The sequence below is a fragment of the Tamandua tetradactyla genome, chromosome 19 (assembly GCF_023851605.1).
Source record: "Tamandua tetradactyla isolate mTamTet1 chromosome 19, mTamTet1.pri, whole genome shotgun sequence".
In the NCBI taxonomy this organism is placed as follows: domain Eukaryota; kingdom Metazoa; phylum Chordata; class Mammalia; order Pilosa; family Myrmecophagidae; genus Tamandua; species Tamandua tetradactyla.
The window spans coordinates 1771636-1790001 of record NC_135345.1 but is presented as its reverse complement, the minus strand read 5'-3'; the positions used below and the strand labels follow the sequence as shown (position 1 = coordinate 1790001).

Here is an 18366-nt window from a genome sequence, read left to right as displayed (position 1 = left end):
CAAAAAAGTTAGCATTCCACGCCCATCACATTGACAAAACTGTAAAATCTGGCCAGCCATGTGTAGGCAAAGATAAAAAGTGGGGGCGAGATTGTTGCTGGCCGCCTGCCCGAGGGCCATCTCCCTTCTCGGCTCCTGACTTGGGTGGGGCAGCACAGCAGGGCCTGTGGAGAGACCCATCTCCTTGGACCCCCTTACGGCAAGCTCAGTGGCCTGAGAGCCAGCTCCAGCCGGGGGCAGAAGCCTGCTGGGGGGTCTTTGGGGGAGCTGTTGTTTTTCGGATAGAAGGAAGGAGGGGAGGGAGGAAACAAAAAAGAGACTCGCTGTCGGCACGCCCCTCTACCCTTCGCCTGCCCCTTTGTCCTGCCTGGAATGGGGGCATGCCCCCCCGGGGTGCTTTGTGGGCAGAGGACCCTGCTGAGATGGCCTGGTCTGGCCGGTGCAGAAGGTGCCCCCGTGGGGTCGTCCCGGTCCTGCCTGGCTCGCCATCCCGTGGGGCCGTGACAAGGGGGGCGAGGGTGGGGTCGCCCGTGTCTGTGGTGCTTGTGTCCAGGAGGAGACACGGTTCAGACACGGACGCGTGGTTAGGGTGCCACTCAGCTGCCTGGGGCTTGCTGGAATCTGTTACATCAATTCCCCTTCATACACATGCTTGGACTATTTCTTAAATTAGGAGAGTGTATTGAAAAAGACAAAAGAATAATAATGAAGAGGCCTCCAGCACGACTATGGGATGGCTGCCAGGGCCCCACTGGCAAGGGGGTCTGCCCTGGGCGGAGCCAGAGCCTGGGGAGGGAGAGCCCCGCCTGCTCTCCGGGGCACAGCCACACCCCTCCTCCCTGGGTAAGAGAATTCCTCCCAGGCCCCAAGCAGGTTCTCACCCCACTTGACTGGTTAAGAGTCTTGTTTTCATGAGACAGCGCAAGTGCTCTCTGAGAACAGGGGGGCTTGGACCTGGAAATGGCTCAGCCGGGCCCCAGGCCCAGGCGTGCCCATGATCACCTAAAACCCCGGGCAGGGTGCTGCTTTTCAGATTTGAGCTCTACTGCCATTGCTCAAGGTGAGAAGAGCAGGCGTCATCAGGTCCATTTCCTGAGAAGCTGACACAGTGATAACTGTTGAGGAAGCAGATTTGTTTTTTTGTTTTATTCAAGTATTTCCCTCATTTCCTGTCTCTGAGGTGTGTGCTAGGCCAGGCAATGGGGCTCACTGGCAGCTGGCCTGGTGCCCGAGGCTCTCCCTGACCACATGACTTCAAATCCCTGCCCTCCAAAGAAGGTTTGACTTCTGGGCTCAAAGCAGAAGTTTCCTCTCCCTTCAGAGACACCACTGAGATGAGAGTGAAGGAGTGAAAAGCTGAAAACTCACAGAGATGGGACACGGAGGGATCAGTAGACAGCAGAGGTGGAGGAGGGGCAACGGGGGGAACTGGGACCCTAGCGGGCAGCCTGGGCACGGTCTTCTCCCATGTGCTTTGGCCTCAGCAGGACCAACCTCCCCCAAGAACTCCCACATACTCCAGCCCATTCCCTCAGCACAAGCAATATCTGTGCACCCACCTATGGGGGCTGCCTCTCCTGGACCCCTGCCGGGACTCCAGAGCCTCTGGACCAGCCCCATAAGCTGACTGGCACCTGGGCACTCTCTGCCCTGCCTGTGCAGTGCTGGCACTCCACAGCATGCTCAAGCTTGGCCTTGCAGCCCAGCATAATGGACAAAGTCCATTTTATCTATCTTTTCTTTTGTTGATTGTGCTTCTGCTGTCATATCTGAGAAATCACTACCAACTCCAAGGTATAAAGGCTTCCCTTTTTGTGTCTGTTTATTAATCCTAAAATACATGTGCATAGAATGAAACTCCACAGAACCAAGCAAAATAATCACAGCACCGCAGAAAACTGAACAGTCCCAGAGCCTACATGGGGCTGGGAGATGTTTGTGTTCTGACCATTCAGAGTGAAGAAGAGGCCTCCCTGAACATCTGAGACGTTCAGTAGAAAGCACAGAGGGGCCCCCTTTGTATTAGGACGAAACTATCCCTGGATTAAAGGCAGAACCCTCCGTAACAAAGCCTAAAAACAGACCTTGAAAGGATCAAATGGATCTGCAAGTAACTTAACTGTCTCTTTAAAATAGGCAACAAAATCTAGCACTCAACAACATAAAATTCACTATGGCCGGCATTTAGGAAAAAATGGTTAGACATGCAAAGATACAGAAACCAAATCTATCCAGTAGGAAGTATAGTTCTTCCTTGACCTCATTGCCAGTGACTATCAGGAGACTTTAATCATATATTGCCTGGCACAGAGTAGGTGTGCAATATACATTGTCACTTTTATAATTAGTATATATGTGGGAAATTCTCCCAGTCCTCAGACAGGTAAACTCATAAAAGGAGGATTTATTTGTCACCAACACCTTGTTAAACACAGAATTCCTCAGTGCTCAGGAATACACTCAACCAGTGCAGCACATTCTCATTCATTTTGTGTCCAAAATTATATACGCTTCAGGGTCCTACAAAACTTAGCTGTGCCCTCACATGTAGAGACGTGGACTCTCACACAGACTGAGTGTATGTGTAGGTGCCTTCCTCTACCGCCCCAGCTGCCATATGGTCCACGATCACTTCTGCCTGACTTCCACAAGTGGATTATCACAATTCCTGTAGTGTACACACTGCCCTCCATTGTCCAGCTTCAGATCTAAGCTCAGCTAGTTGTTAGAGAAGAATGCAAAAGCTGGCTGCCAGGTAAGCAAAAGCCATGCTACTGCAGGGTCCTTGTTTTCCCCCCAAGGGGCCCACTGGCCTTGAGGTAGACCAGGAAGCCTCTGTGTGAGAGCCCCAGTGGTGCTCTCACGGTCAGCCCTTGGGCTGTAGAGGGGAGCTGCACCACAAAGGGTGGGAGGCCACCAGAGCGCTTTACTGCCTGGGGAGTCCTGTCCCTCATCTAGTTTCCCCTTCCTGTCACCCTAGGGTATGTGACTTCCATCATGGGCAGAAGGAGATCCCTGCCAGGGATCCGTGCACAGGACCAGCGGCTTCGGGCACAAGCAGAGCGGCAGGCAGTGAACTTCGTGGTGCAAGGTACTGTGTGCCCTCTTGCAGACCTGGAGGCAGGGCTGATGGCTGCCTGCTGCCACCTTCTCCTCCCCCAGCTCTGCAGCTGTCTTCCATCTGGTTTTTAACAACTTCAGGTCTGTGTCTAATGCATTAGAATATCGCTGAATTATTTCTTGTTCCCAGTGACCTTCCTCCAGAGAGCGCCCTGTGCCTCACTGTCCTCATTGGCAGTTACTGCAGGAGATGTGGAGATCAGGCTTAGCACACAGCTTTTTATGATGGCAACATTCCCTGGAGGTGAACTGAGCAATGCCACCCCATGCTCAGAGATGGGACACAGAGGCTTTATGAGTTTATATAGCCAGCACTAGAGCTCAGTCTCTTGACCCTTGGCCTGGGGACCCTCCATCAGACTTCCTGCATGCCTGGGTGTAAGGCATCCCACACCCAGCAGTGCCCTGTCAAGGACACACCCCAGAAGGGAAGAGGCAATTGGAGAAGTCAGCTCGAACTGCGTGCCTCTGGCTGTGAAAACTCCTACTCGCCTTTGCTCCAGCACCCCAATAGTACAAAAGCAGCCATCTCTGCATGAAGGCTTGTGCCTTGGGGGTCCTTAGCCTCACAGATCACAGATGAAGTGCAGAGACCCCAGTCCCCCTGGAGCCACGTCTCCAAGCATAGGTGCCACATTCTCCCAGAGGGTCCTGTGGAGACCACCCTACCGCAAGAGCAACCATGGCCTAAGAGGCCTAGGGATCCCCGCAGATGGAGAGCAGGAGGGCTCGGTGAGGCAGAAGGCCAAAGCGCCAGTTCACATGGGCCCGCCCAAGCCCACCGGGCAGTGCAGACCAGATGGGCTGGGGTCCACAGGGCTACAGAATCCTTCTCAGGCCCGGCTTGCAGTGAGACAGCCCACCACATGTGCTGGGGACACTGTCAGCCCCTGAAGTCCTGGGAACTCTGACCTCGCTGTGGACTCCTGCACATGAAGAAATTATCAAGATGTGACCTCGGGCCTGTCTACCCGACAAGGTGTGGTTTAAACTATTTTTGGAAGAGTCCTTCCAAAAAGAATTGATCAAACACAAAACATCTCATTCTAAAAGTTCACTAGGAGCTTTAGCCATAAAATCAAGCTAACGAGGACCCCCATTGCCCACCCCAGCCCCTTCCCTGCCCTGACCATTCCCCTAGTGAGGGATCCTACTGGTTGTCTGTTTAACAGACAGCTGCAGAGCACCTCACAGGTGCCAGCGCTGAGCCTGATGTCAGACGAGGCCAGCCCGCTACCCAGCTCGCACCTCACTGTTTCTACTTGCTCTTGGCCCCCACACCCACCTCGTATCTCAAGTCTGCCCACTTTTCCTAACGTAGTGGACATTCTTGACCCATGTGCCTGGAGCAGGGCCCACCCACCAAGCGATCGTTTAGACTCAGAGTGTCCAGTGCCCCTCTGGGCTCCAGGCAGGCTCTTACGCCAAGGTATGCACTAGATGCTCTGTGACTTGCCCCCTAAGGGGTCCCAACCCCAGGCCATATTCACACCAGAGCCACTGACCCACCCAGAACCTCTGTGTTCTGCCTTAGGGAACATCTGCTTTCTCTTTAGGTAAGTCTTTTCAAAAGTAAAATGATTCTCAGAACCACCATCTCACAGCCTTGGTGGTGATGCCAGCATGAGCCTAGCACCAGCTGCTAAGTAGAGGGTCACAGGCCATCAGTAGGAATCACAGGCCACCAGAAGGACCCGGTCACCAAGTCCTGAGACTCTCCATCAGGAGAGGCATGGCTGCAGAGGTGGTGAACGAGAAGCCCCTTCTCTCTACTCCAAGAGGTGTGCCTGCCTGACAGGCACCAGCTCTGATTCTGCTCGGCTTCTGGCCATTTCCAAATACTCAAGGATGAGCACCCAGTGCCAAAGACACCTCCAAGAGGAAAGCCTGGCCCACTGTGAGCAACACAGGGTGCTGTACTGTGAGCAGCATGCCACCCACGTGTGCTGCAGTGTGCAGAATGAGTTACAGACTTGTAAGTAAGTAGCTGGAAGGGGATGTGTCTAAAATAAACACTTTCCAATCCCAATGAAAGTTACTGTTTAGAGCCAGAGGCTCTTCTCCACGGCCTGTAGGAGAGGAACGAGGGCTGGTGGCAGCCCGCTGGAACCTCGGGGAGGGGGTTGCACGGCCTGAGACCCCCCATGACTTGGAGAGTAGGAGCTGGGAGCTTTGTTCCACCATGCTCACAGCCTCGACTGGATCCCTGGAACTGGAGGAAAACAGACCAAGCATTTTCCGAGAAGAATTGTTTTGCATTGGAGAGAGTTGGGCCACAGGCCAAGAATTTTTACTTCATTAACCTCGGGAAGCATGAATACCAAAGCAACTTAAAGACACCAATAGAAACCCGCCTGTTCAGCCTGTTTCTGTTATCAGATCCTACTGCCTGGACTGGAGGCGCCCGGACAAAGCATGGCCAAGGGATGGACCGTCTCCTTACTCAGACCGTTGAGCTAGCAGAACATCCCCATTTCACGCATGGCATGCTGCACCACAGTGGGATTAGAAAGTGGAGGTGATGAGGCTGAGCCTGCATCTACCTGAGCTGTGTCGAGGTCCACTCATCCTGTTACCAGGGGCGGCTGCCAAATTCCACCTGCTCCCAGGATCCCTGCCTCCACGGGTGCACCCTGGTAATCCCCTCCTTGAGTGTGGGCAGAACCTGGACCGTGATGGGGTTTCACTCCCTTAAATAGAACATGCTGAGTGGCAAAGGGGCTTGCAGGTGTCAATGCGGTCCCCAATCAGCTGGCTTTGCGTTGACCAAAAGAGAGATTGTCTGGTGGCCTGACCTGGCCAGGTGAGCCCTTTAGGAGAAGGTTTAGCAATCAGAGTCAGAGAGATGGAAGGGGGTGGCCTTGGAGGAGCAAACTGCATGTTGGGGAGGGCGCCATGGCAGGGACCTGCATGGCCTCTGGGGGCTGAGGGGTCCCAGCTGAGAGCTGGCAAGGAGACAGGGCCTCAGGTGTCTGGCCGCAAGAAAATGAATCCTGCCAGCCCCCTTTCAGGCATGGAGGGGTGTGGAAATTCCCAAGGCAGGCCTCAGATGGGTGCCGCGGCCGCACCTGGCTCCCTGAGCAGAGGCCCGGCTGAAGCATGCTGGGCTCCTGTCCGAGAAGTGTGAGATCATGAACATGTGTTTGAAGCCACCACCTTTGTGTCCATGTGTCACACTCCCCTGGCGGCAGGGGCTCCGTCTCGCCCTGTTAGTGCAAAGGACCTTCTGTGCCCACAGGCTCGGCCGCGGACCTCTGCAAGCTGGCCATGGTCCACGTCTTCGCTGCGGTGGCTGCCTCCCCAACTTTGATGGCCAGGTCAGTGAGAGAGTGCTCAGCCTGGGGGCACCAGCCCAGGCAGAGGTCTGACTCTTTGGGGACCAGGCAGGAGCGAGGATGGCTTGTCCTTTGAGTGGGCCCTCTGTGACTGCCCTGTAGGCACACACCTGCTGCAAGCCAACCAACACCTGCTGCGTCCCGTGCATGCACTCTTCATTCTCTCTGCCTAGCAGCCATCAGGCCCCACGCCAAGTGGCCCTTGAGCCAGCGTTCTCTCCAAGAGACCCTCAGGAGACCCCTCCCCGCACAGCAGGCATATCAACCAACTCACGCAGGCCCCTCTCCCTTGGAAGTCACAGGCCTGTCCCCTCCACTAGCTCAGGAATGCAGGTCTCCCCCAGCCCTTCCACACCAGCTGCCCCTCCAAGGCAGTGGACACCACAGCCCTGCAATGGGACACTGTAGGCCAAGGTCCTACAATGGGTGCAGGGCACCGCTCCAGGCTGCTCCTCTCCGGGGGGCCTCAGGAGTCCCCAGGATCACGTCAGACCCCAGAAGGGTGTCCCCCTCCCACCCAGCATGCACCTCCTCCCACCCCACCCGGGGCCCTGGAATGCAGCTTCTGTTCTCCGTGACTTTGCATCCCAGCTCCCAGCACCCCTGGGCTCGACCTTCACCATGCCAATGGCCCACATTTTCAGATAAAGAACCAGCTTCTGGTTACTTAATCTTCTCCATCTATTCATTTCGGTGTCCATTTCATTGATTTTTGTTGCATCTTTATATTTCCTTTTTTCTTATTTCTTTGAGTTTTCTCTATTGCTGACATGTTTAGGGAACAAAGAAAGAAAGAAAAAAATGACATGGGAAATGATTGTCATTTCTTTGATAAAGGGAATATGCAGAATTAATAAGTTTAAGAAACCAGTTGTTCAAATAAATGAGTTAAGAGCAGCCACCATAAGAACAAATGGAACGCATAACTTTTAAAGCAGCAGAACAAAAACTCAGTTTATTGAGTTATTTGCTTTCCAAATATGTGGTGATTTTAACTCATCATTTGGTATTAATTTCCAATTTTATTGAATTAAGGCCACAATACATAGTCTTGATGACACTGATCTTTTAGAATGTATTGCAGCTTTAAACCTGGTCTATTTTGTGCTAATGTTCCAAGTTTTCTTGAAAAGAAATTCCCTCTCTGAATTCTGTTGAGTTTAGAGTTCCGGATATTTCTAGTAGCTCAAGCTTACTGCATGTGTTGTTCAGATCTTCTATATTTGCTTGATTTGTATGCTTGCTCCGTCAACTTTGCAAGGGATATATCAAAATCTACAATCAGAATTGTTCCCTTAATTTTCTCCTGCAGTTCTATCAGTTATTGCTTAAAATTGTTATGAAGCTGTATTATTAGATGAACATATGCTTGCAATGTTTATGTCTTGTTCTTTTGTTCCTTTTATCAACATATAATGTCCTCCTTTGTTCCTTATGATATATTTTGCTTTAAATTCTACATTATCAAATATTAAGAATATAACCTCAACTTTTCTTTCAGTTCACATTTTCCCAGTATATCTTTTTTACATCATTTTATTTTACACTTCTTGTTTCTGTTTTGTTATTGAATCTTGTCTTTTTAAATCCAACCTGTGAGTTCCTGTTTTTTAATTGAGTTTTAACCCACTTATATTTATTCTAACTTCTAATATAAGAGGGCTTATTTCTGTCCTCATTTCATACATTCCATGTTGTACTCTATTCTTTTGTCCTTTATCCTTTCCTGCTTTCCACTAGATAAGGGGAGTTTTTGTTCTGCTGTTTTAAGTTATGCGTTCCCTTTGTTCTTATGGCAGTTGCTCTTAATTCATATTTATTTGAACGACTGGTTTCTTAAATTTACTTATTTCTGCATATTCCCGCTCTCAAAGAAATGACAAATTGTTTCCCATGTCTTTTTTTCTCTTTTTTTTCTGTATTCCCTAAACATACTAACACCACCTAGTGTTTTTAGTTCTTGATTAGTATATATACTTTCAGTTTTTCTTTCACCTTGTTCGAGCTTTTTGTTTTTAATATGAAGTCTTACCAAGGTATGTGATCACCCCCCATGGCTCTTGAAGCATTCCTGGGTTTGTTTCGGTTTTTCTGCATGTTCTTCTAGAAATTTATTATGAAACTTGTGTGGCACCCGGGCGCATTTCCGTCACACTCACACATTGGAACGGCAGTTTTGATGGACACAAAATTTCAGATTCAAATCTCCAATGTCCTGTTGCATTCTGAGTTGCTGTGGATAAATCTGATATCAAACTGACTTTGTAGGTGGTTCGCCCTTTCTCTTTGGAAGCTTTGCAGTTTTTTCCTGGTCTCTCATATGATTTCACATCCTCAGGGCACTTCCCCTGGCCCAGGCTTCACTTTCAAGCCCTGGGTAGGGCAGCTTGGGGGGATGGTCTGGGGAAGGGGTAGGGAGGGGCGATGCCGGGGGCATGGCGGGCAGCAGGTGTAACTACCAACTCCGTCCCCTGCTGCTTCCTCGCCTGGGGCCTGGGCTGCTGGTGCAGATCTTGCAGTTACTGGGGTTGTCAGGAGGCCAGAGAAGACAGTGACAAGCTTTCCTCTCACTAAGTTCCTCCTTCTATGTCTTGATGCCCTCTCTCCCACTTCCAACACATATGCACACATGCCAATGCCAGACACCCTTGAGCCGCCTAGGGTGTTTCATGGCTTTCTGACTCGTTCCTGAAATCCAGGTGTCCTGCTCACATCGCCAGCTCTGTAGGATGAGTGGCCTGTGCTGGTCACCGCTAGGGCAGGGTCCGAAAGGCAAGCAGTGCCCTGAGCCTATGGCATTGTCAGGCTGGAGAAGGCGGACTCATTTTCCGTTTTTGTGGAATTAATAAAATAAATTGACATAGGAGGGTCCAGGGTCTTTTTGGTGACAGAGTCTTTCTGAAAGCTGAGCACAGACGGTTTGTACTCACTCAGGAACTTAACAGCCTGGCAGGCCATTTTGCTGTTGTCAGCACATGGAAATGGATTGTGTTGTTTCAGAAAACAAAGTAGATCTGTGGGTATTACAGACATTTCATACTCTGCATGTTTAAACTCGATTTGTTCTTCCAGGAGTAATATGAAGGGTTTAGACAGTGTCTGAGAGGAGCAGAGGCCGGCTAAGTGGAGGCTTGAGCCTTTGCCCGAGGTAGTGTGAGTGAAATGCACAGGGGACGGGCAGGGGCTGCAGGCAGGACGGCTGCCCCAGAGCATCATGGTGGCCCTCCGTCTCAGGACAGGGGGCCACCCCCCTTGCACCCCTGGGAAGGAGAGACGCCCCCCTCGGGCTCCAGGTCCTGCAGAGCCTGATGAGATCCAGCCAGCCAGGCCTCAGGCCCAGAGCTGTCACCCAGAGACATCTCTCATCCCAACCTGTGTCACCAGCTCAGTCATCAACATTCAGCTAAAAAATTGAGTTCCTCCTTTTGTCCCTTCTGACTGGCACCTTTATGAAAAGGCTTTCTGGCTTTCACAAAATGTCGGAGCTGGAAGGAGGCTGCTGAGACAGGGCCACCAACACCTGGGAGGAGAGGCGGGAAACCAAGGCTCCGAAGGAGGCACCCAGCCTGGGTCTGTGCAGCGTGCGGCCTCTCCTGCGCCTGTGGACCGGCTCCTCCTCCAGGGGCCGCAGCACCTTTGCGGGAAAGTATCCGCCCTTCGCTGTGGGTGCGGGAGAATGCGCTCAGTATGCGGCTCTGTGGACATGGCCGGCTGCCCCTGCACAGTCCTGGGGCCCTGCTGCCCCCGCGCAGCATGGCGGGAACACAGGCTCGGGCGCAGCGGAAACCTGGAGCCAAGGACCATGCATTACTCACCTCACAAGGTGCGCACGGGCAGGAAGAGGCCCCACCATGCCTGGCCTCCCCGGCCCGCTGCTCTGTCGGGGCTGGTGGACAGCACTCCACACAACCCTGCTGGTTGGAGAGGAGAGGCAGTGTGTGCTGCCGGGGCCGGTATTTATCCACCCCCAGGGAGAGGGGCCGGAGCCCTGAGAGTCCTGCCCTGATGGGCATCCAGGGCTGCTGGTTCCCCATCTCTGCCTTAAGGTATGGTCAGGCCACTCCTTTGGGCCTAACATGTCTCCCAAGCTGAAAGTGGAAATACACCGAGCACCTGCACACAGCAGAAAAGGAGGCAGAGGGTGAATGCTGGGAGAGGGTCGCTGAGGGTGTCGGCGATGTGCAGTGTCAGCCCAGAGACACCCTACCGCATATACCATGGGCACCATGGAGGATGCGCTCTCCCTCCCCAGGGCCAGTGGAGGACCAGAGCCCCCATCCCACAGGGGAGCAGCTCAGAGGGACATGGAGGGAGAGGCAGCACTGGACAGGAAAGGCGCAAGGCAGGGGCCTGCTGGAGAACGGTGCAGGCAGGGAGCGGCCAGCAGCTGCCCTGGACCCTGCCCGAGGCCCGAGGGAGATGCACTGGGATGCGCAGCCACACCCACAGAAGAGGCCAGGGGTGCTGCAAGGCTGGTCAAGGACTCCTGGAGACTGCATAGACCCCAGACCAGAGCTGTGCATCCATTCCAGCCTGGCACTCTGGACACAGAGTATCGGCCAGGGCAGCGAGTGCCCAATGATGGCTCCACCAAGAGCACACAGAACCTGCCTGGGGGGGGAGCTGTGGGCAGTGGCAGGACCTGGCAGCAGTGGGCATGAGGGGCACGAGGGTGGGGTGTAGGGGACACTGAGGGTCAGATGTGCCCACCCAGAGATGCAGCAGGGGCGAGAGAGGGGGCCCGCTCTGCAGAGCATGGAGGTGCAGTAGCACCTCTGCACGGCTACCATTCTTGTCCTGGGGCCACCCGCTCTGGCCTGGCCTCTCCCTCCAGGTGGAATGACCCTGTTGCCCCATGACCCCGTGAACACATGGCCAGGTGTGGAGCAAGGACAGAGACGTGCAGCAGGGAACATCGACGGCCACTTGCTGCTCAGGACATGCCCAAAAGCCACCCGTGCCGCCTGTGCCAGCCAGCTCAGACCTGTCCTGTGGCACTGCCAAGGTGACACTGCTGCCTACTCACAGTGCCTGGCCTGAGGCCCCACATCCCGGCACCAGCATCCGCCTGCCACCGTGTACCACTTGTGAGCCCCGTGGGGGCCAGGAGGAGGCCGAGGCTCTGCAGCCTTCTCCACCCAGGTGGGCACCAGGGTACCAAGCCCTCTCCAGGGGGGCCCCAAGCTAAAGCTTGAGACTTAGCATGAACAGTGGGGACCAAGGACATGGCCAAGTCTCAGAGGACCTGGCCCAGTGTGGAGGGCTGAGGGGACGTCCCTGGAGGGTGAGGCCTCATCGCCATGGACACCCCTGCAGCATCAGGCAGGCCCTAGGCAAAGGGTGGAGACAGGCCTCCTGCAGGGTTGAGTGAGTCTGGGGACTGCTGGACCAGGGCTGCTGGACCCCTGGAGAACGGCTGGGCCTGGGGTGAGGGTCGCCACCTCACACGCACTTAGTATCATCTTACATAGGGGGCGCATCAGAGACGGGAAACGAGGGCAGCACTTCTGGAATGTTCCCCGTGGAAGCGGCACCCCCCCACCATGGACCAACTGCAGGGGCAGGATGTGGCCCGGTGGCAGCCCCTCTCTGGAGCAGGGCGTGAAGCACCCTCAGCGTGCGTCTCAGGCCCTGCTCCCCTCAGCTCCCACTGCAGCGTCCTCTGCCCCTCTTGGTTCCATGCCCCCATTTTCAAGGAGAAGTGTGGCGAAGTGTTGCACTCAGCTGTGAGTGTGACGTCTATGTGACTAACAATTCCAAACCTATTCTTAGCTGGTGCCACAACAGCAGCTCAGAATTTCACAATGTAATTTCAAGAAGTGTGAACACTGTTTTTTCTAAATCTGGAAAAAGTTACAAGTGACTGTTCTGAGGTTTCTGTCCATTTGAAAATTAAATCACCTTGAGAGCCAAAGATTTCTACAGAGGTCTTGAAGTAAGCCTCTGAGAGCACAGGACCACTGCGACCAGTCCGGCCCCAGCACCTCTCCTGTATTCCCCTGCCTGCTTGGTAGGGCAATACCCCAGCCCTTGGCCAGAGTCTGCTCATGAAATCCAGGCCGCCTCCCTGGAGTCAGCCCCAGGAGACTAAGGGCCTGGAAGCCACTGTGGAGGACAAGTGCTCGGCATCCTGGGCCCAGCCTGGGGGCAGGGGCTGCACCCGCTGGTTTGTGTGCTAGCCCACCATAACAGAGGCCCCAGGCAGCAGCTCAGCCTCCAGGAGCAGGACGTTCCCCCTAATGGGAAGCTCAGAAGCACAGCAGCTGCTGACATGGGCTCCAGGACTGGGGCAGCAGGACTGAGGTGCCAACTCCTGGCCCCTTCCTGCCCTGCTGCCGTGGAGGCGGCTGCTCCAGCTGTCACAGCGCCCTCCAGACAAAAGATGGTGTGAGTTGTGACAGTCCACAGGGTACGTGGCTCCCAGCCATCCTGGATGCTGCGGGACACACTCCTCACAGGCCAGCCCTCAGAAGGAGCTGGGAAAGACAGTTTGTCACCGTCACAGTGCCCATCTCAGCCTACCAGAGTAGAGGGCTGACGTGGAGAGCAGCTGCAAGTCTCTGCCACACACCCCAGCCGTCGACCCCAAAATCCAGGCCCCTGCCGAGGCCCTGGCCACATCCAGTGTGGCTGGCGAGGCCGGCCACTCGTCCAGCTGTGAGTCACCATCCAGTAGCCCTCACCCAGCCTGGTGGGCCCCCCGTGGTGAGCTTCGCATACAGCCCAGCTCCCTGGGGACTCTGGGCCTGCAGCTGCCACCACAGTGCCCCTTGGAGCATGGGGTCTGTAGGCAGCTTTCTTCCAGCCACCATACCTGCCATGGATGGTCAGCAGGGTGGCAAGGAGGGGACACAGCCCTGCCCTGGAGGCCCCATCCAGCAAGCAGACAAAGCCTTCCGGGGCTCATGAAGAGGGGCTGGCAGGGGTAGGGGCTGCCATGGCTCAGCCAGGTGCCAGGGGCCCAACACCACCTTCTTTCCTGCCTATGCCAGAGGCCAAGGTCAAGCCCTGTCCATGGCCCAAAGCAGGAGGAGAGGGAGCGGGTGAAGCTGGAGGCATAGGGGCCCGCCCAGATGCCCAAGTCACCGAGGCTCTGAGAGACACTGCCCCCTACACACACAGGTGGCACTGCCAGGACCTGGGTGGTCCCGGCGACCCCGGCCCAAAGGCCCCTCCCAGGCAGCTGTCCGGGGTGGGAACAGGCCCATGTGGCCTCCCCAGTCCTTGCCGGAGCTGGGGCAGAAGCACCCCCTGTGCTCCAGCCTGGGGCACGAGGGGCATGGGGGGACCATCTTGCACTTTCGGATCTTTATGTACTTAAATTTTATTGAGTGACTATTTGACTTCCAAAACTAAAATTTAAAAAAAAGCATTTAATCCTCCCCTCCTAGCACCCTCCCGAAGCTGGCATTCCAGAATTGGGTGCTCCAGCTTGCCTGGTCAGCAGAGGGCACTCACCCCAAGTCCCATGTCCGTGGCCTCCTCCCCTCCCCCCGTCCACCACCAGCCTTCTCCCAGGTTCAAGGGAGTTGTCCTTTGCTTCGCGACCCTGAACGTGGCTACCCTGTACCCAAGAGCTGCTCAGTACCCTGAGGCCGCATCGGTTTGCCGGCTTGGGACCAGGAGAAGGGGAGAAGCGGGGGGGACCCTTCTCACCAGGGGCCGTCTTGCTCACCAGGCTCACTTCTGAACTTCTTCACCACCGCCTCCCCAGCTGTTCTTCCAGGCCCCCTACCCCAGGGACAGCAGGCAACCTCAGGCTCAGAGCCCTGCAGCCCACAGCGCGCGTCCCTCCGGCTGAACCGGGCCTCTCACGCCCCCATGCACCCCATGTCTTTCAGGCTGGTTGCCCAAATCCACGACGAGCTGCTGTTTGAAGTGGAGGAGTCGCAGGTCCCGGAATTTGCAGGTGAACCCCAAGCCTCACAGCAGTGGGGTGCTTTTATCTCAGGGGAATAACAGAGATAATGCCCTGCTGGGGCATCGGGCAGCTCTGTGTGTCTCCAAGGTTGTGTCCAGGGCTGCATCCAGCAGAATGGCCAGCATGGGCCACACAGGGCCCTGTCCCGTAGTCACTGGGGGCCCTGGCAGGGCAGAGAGGCCAGACAAGCTGGAGAGACGCCCAAGATGCCCAGACAGGATCCTGGGCTGGCTGCCCCTGCACAAGTGCTGGGTGCCTCCTCTGAGCTGTCCAGGCCCCCAGGGGCTGGCACCTTGAGGTCACGGAGAGCTAGGTGAAGGTCGGAGGGGCACTCGGGACCTGCAGATGGTCTTCATATTGGGGGGCTGTCACTGAGGCATCACCTCTCTGCTAGGGGATTCTGGGGACCCCATGTCCCCAGACTCAGGGAGGCAGTTCCCACATGCCTGGGTGCTGTGCCCTGGCGCTGTGGCCATCAGGTGGGCAGTTGGGGTGCCCTGACAGGGGTGCGCCCTGGAGAGTGAGGGGTGAAGGCCAGCAGGAGAGGAGTGGGTAGCCTGGGGTCCTGCCCTACTTCATGGCCAGGAGGGAGTGGGGTGCAGAGTGGAGCTGGAGGCTCCCAGCACTGCTCTGGCCCTCGGGCCCACAGGTGGGTGTGAGGTGAGAGGCTTTCCACAGCACCCTGGGCAGTGGAGGTGGCTGGTGGGAGCTGGGAGCAGCCACAGGACACACCAGGGGCTCTCTGTAGGGACTATGGCCCTAAACGGCTGGTTTGTGCTGCTGCGTGGACTCCACAAAGAGCCAGGGTGCCTCGGGGCCCCGGGCAGGGTAAATCCTCTGCGGAAGAGGACTCTGGGAAGCAGCCTCTGTCTCCCTTCTCACAGCGCTGGTGAGGGGCTGCATGGAGTCGGTGCAGCACATGCAGACGGTCGAGCTGCGGTTGCAGGTGAGGACCGGGCTGGGTGAGGGGTGGGGGGTGACACCTGATCCCTGTCGCTGGGCCCTTGCCGCACACGCCTGTGCCCCAGACCACCACCCCACCCGCCCTCCCCAGGCCTCCCCATCCCAACACCACTCCCCACAGCTGGGTGGCCCCCACCTGCAGCTCCACCTCGGAGTTCAGGGTCCTGGCCCAACTAGGTGGGCTGCTCCCACCAGGCTCCCCCAGGGCCCCGGGAAAGAGGGAGGAGGTAACGAGGGGGTGCCAGGCCCTGCAGCCCCCCTGAGTGGGATCAGAGAGAGCATCCCTATCAGGCGGGAGGGGTGACATGTGCTAGGAGGGCTAGCTCTCTCCCCCCAAGTGCTGCTCCCCACGCACCCCCACTGCTCCCCTTGCGGCAGCCCTGCCATCTGCGGAGGGGAAGATCAGCAAGACAGAGACAGAGTCCTGTCCCTCAGGGCCCCTGTCACCAGCTTCCTACCCCCACCTGGGCAGCAGGGCCCCCTGGCACCACTGAGCTGGCTAACACCCACCCCAGACCCTGTCAGGTGGGGGTGCAGCCAAGGTCAAGGGGTCATGGCAGGGAGAAGGGTGTGTGAGCATGCCTCTTACTGGACAAGTCTGTGTGTATGTGTGTGTGTGTGCGCGCGCGTGTGAGAGCGTGTGTGTGCATGAACGCATGTTTGTTGTGTGCATATGTGTGTGAATGCGTGCATGGGTGCAGGAGTGTGTGTACCCGTGTGTGGGGGTAGTGCGTGCACATAGCAGTGTTGGGTTGTCTGTGGGTGTCGTCGGGGGTCTCTCTGTGTCAGGGGAAGGGGCTGCCCAGGACTCACCTCCACACCACCCGCAGGTGCCCCTGAAGGTGAACCTGAGTGCCGGCCGCTCGTGGGGCTGCCTGGCCCCTCTGCAGGAGGGCCCACGCCATGTCCCTCCTCCCACCAACAGCCGGGTCAGCCTGGCCGCAGGGTCCCACGGCAGCCGCCACCCCTACAGCACCCACCTTGGCCTGAGCCTGTCTTGTCGACATGTGGTCGGTAACCCCGGGCAGCAGAGGGAAGAGCGCACTAGCCTCGGCCGGCCGCCTGGCCCTGCCCACGGCCCCTGCGAGCTGCCCTGGGCCAGCTCTACCCAGAGCTGACGGGAGCAGGGCTCAGCAGCCCTCCACCCCTCGTGGCCTGCTCCTGCCCTGGAGTAAATGGTGCGTGCACAGCCCAGCTGGCGTCCAAGTGAGTTCTTCGCTGGGTGGGAGGTACCGATGCCCAGTGCTGGGCCACTCAGCAGGGTGAGCCCCGCCCCCCTCCCAGTGGAGCCTCAGAGGGAGAAGGCTTCCCCACACTCGATGGCTTTCATCACCCTGCTGGCAGACAGGACCCTGCCTGAGCCCTGCCACCCCCGTCTGACCACCTGCTGGCTCCACCTGACCCCCTGCCAGCCACCTGTCTAACTCCCCTGGGCCTCCTCCCATCTGCTCCCCCAGCCACCTGGATACAGCCCCACACCCGCAGCATCTGGGCCCATTCTCTCAGGTCAGTGGATGCCCATGGGCACCCACTGGTTGGGTGACCCCTGGAACTCCAATCATTACCCATTTCCCTACCCCCTGCAGCCAGCTGCACAGGGAACCTGCTGCTCACCTCCCTCAGTGCCCCACAGCCAGTGGGGCCCCCTTTACAGGTGGGGAAACTGAGGCACCAGAAGGCTGAGTCCCTGGTATAAGCACTATGGCTGGTGAGTGCGAGTGCTGGAATTTGGCCTGTGCCTGTGCACCTGGCTGGCTGGTGTCCACGCCCCTTCCCAGCCCTAACCACAGCTCCCCACTGGGCTCCTGTGCTACCCAAGAGGGGCTCCTTGGGAGCAGCCCTGAGTGTCACTGGTCCCCACAGCCCCAGCTGAGGCTGGGTGGGCATGCCAACTGGCCACACCACACAGGCTTAGGGCTGCGGCTGAGGCAGGGCCCTTTGAGTTTCTTGAGAAGGAATGGCTGCATTTTACACAGCAGCGTCTCTCAGAGCTCACGCAACCCAGCCATCTTTCTGGGGGCTCGGGGGCACTGGCCGTTGTGTCCCATGCAACCCTCTCCTCCACCTCTGAGTTTCTCTCCACAAGCTGCTGCGTGTGCAGGCCACGGGGGGCCAGGAGGGCACTCTGACCCCCTCTGGCCTCATCCTGCTGGCCCCCCCTGTACCCAGCAGGCAGAGGTGGCTGGGACCCAGGGCCCAGGGGCTCAGGCTGGTGACACCCAGGGAGGACAAGCCCCTGCTGCACAAAGCAGCCGTTTCTCCGTGGCTTCGACACTGGTTGGCTTTGTGGCATGCCTGAGGTTGCAGCCCAGCTGGGAACGCTGGTCCCTGTGCTGGTCCCTGTGCTGGCCACTGTGCTGGGCTCTGGCCGTGTGTGTGGCTGCATGTGCACATGCGTGTTCACATGGGGCCCTCGGCGTCCACGCACACAAGCCCGGGGGCCTCCCTGCCTTCTCCACCCCAGTTCCACGGGAGCATCTGGCTGGGGACCGTCCCAGGATCAAGGCTGTCCTGCAGGTTCCAAAGTGTGCCGGCCCTGGCCCCACTGCAGGCCTCCAGACCCACCAGGCCAGGGCTCTCCAGGGCTGGGCCTGCTCTCTGTCCCCTGGGCATGGCCCCAGGGCAGCCTCCTCGGAGGTTCCAGGTCAGTCTCTCATGGCTCCTGGGCCAGGCAAGGGTGGGCGGGGAAGCGGCCTGGGGCATGAGCCGGGCAGAGGGAGAGGAGGTGGGGACCTCACTCGACATCACCAGCCAGGCCGGGCTCCCTGTCGACGAGGTGGGCACCCCCAGGTGCGCACCGGCATGAGGGCAGGAGTTTCCATGCTGAAGCCCACCGCTCTGAGTTCAGGCCGCCCATGCCCTGCCCCCAGCCCCCCGTCCTCGTGGCTTCACTGTCCCAGCCTGCTCTGCACCCCGTGCCCAGGACAGACCCTTCCCCATCAGACCCCACATGACCCAGACGCCCACCGCCAGCCCACCCAGTCCTGCCTGCCCTGCATCAGGGGCCATCCCCGTTCCAGGCGCCCC

General features: G+C 57.2%; 1 protein-coding gene across 2 annotated transcripts in view; it reads left to right on the top strand.

The window, feature by feature from the left end:
• POLN (DNA polymerase nu) overlaps nucleotides 1–17724 on the top strand; it is a 300052-nt gene extending 282328 nt beyond the window's left edge. For both annotated transcript variants that reach the window (XM_077136233.1, XM_077136234.1), the window contains 5 exons: nucleotides 2981–3091; nucleotides 6359–6437; nucleotides 14297–14364; nucleotides 15261–15322; nucleotides 16170–17724. In XM_077136233.1, coding sequence (XP_076992348.1) covers nucleotides 2981–3091; nucleotides 6359–6437; nucleotides 14297–14364; nucleotides 15261–15322; nucleotides 16170–16457 — 608 coding nt within the window. In that variant the 3' untranslated portion in view covers nucleotides 16458–17724. The remainder of the gene's footprint in view (nucleotides 1–2980; nucleotides 3092–6358; nucleotides 6438–14296; nucleotides 14365–15260; nucleotides 15323–16169) is intronic.
• The last annotated feature ends 642 nt before the right edge of the window (nucleotides 17725–18366 follow it).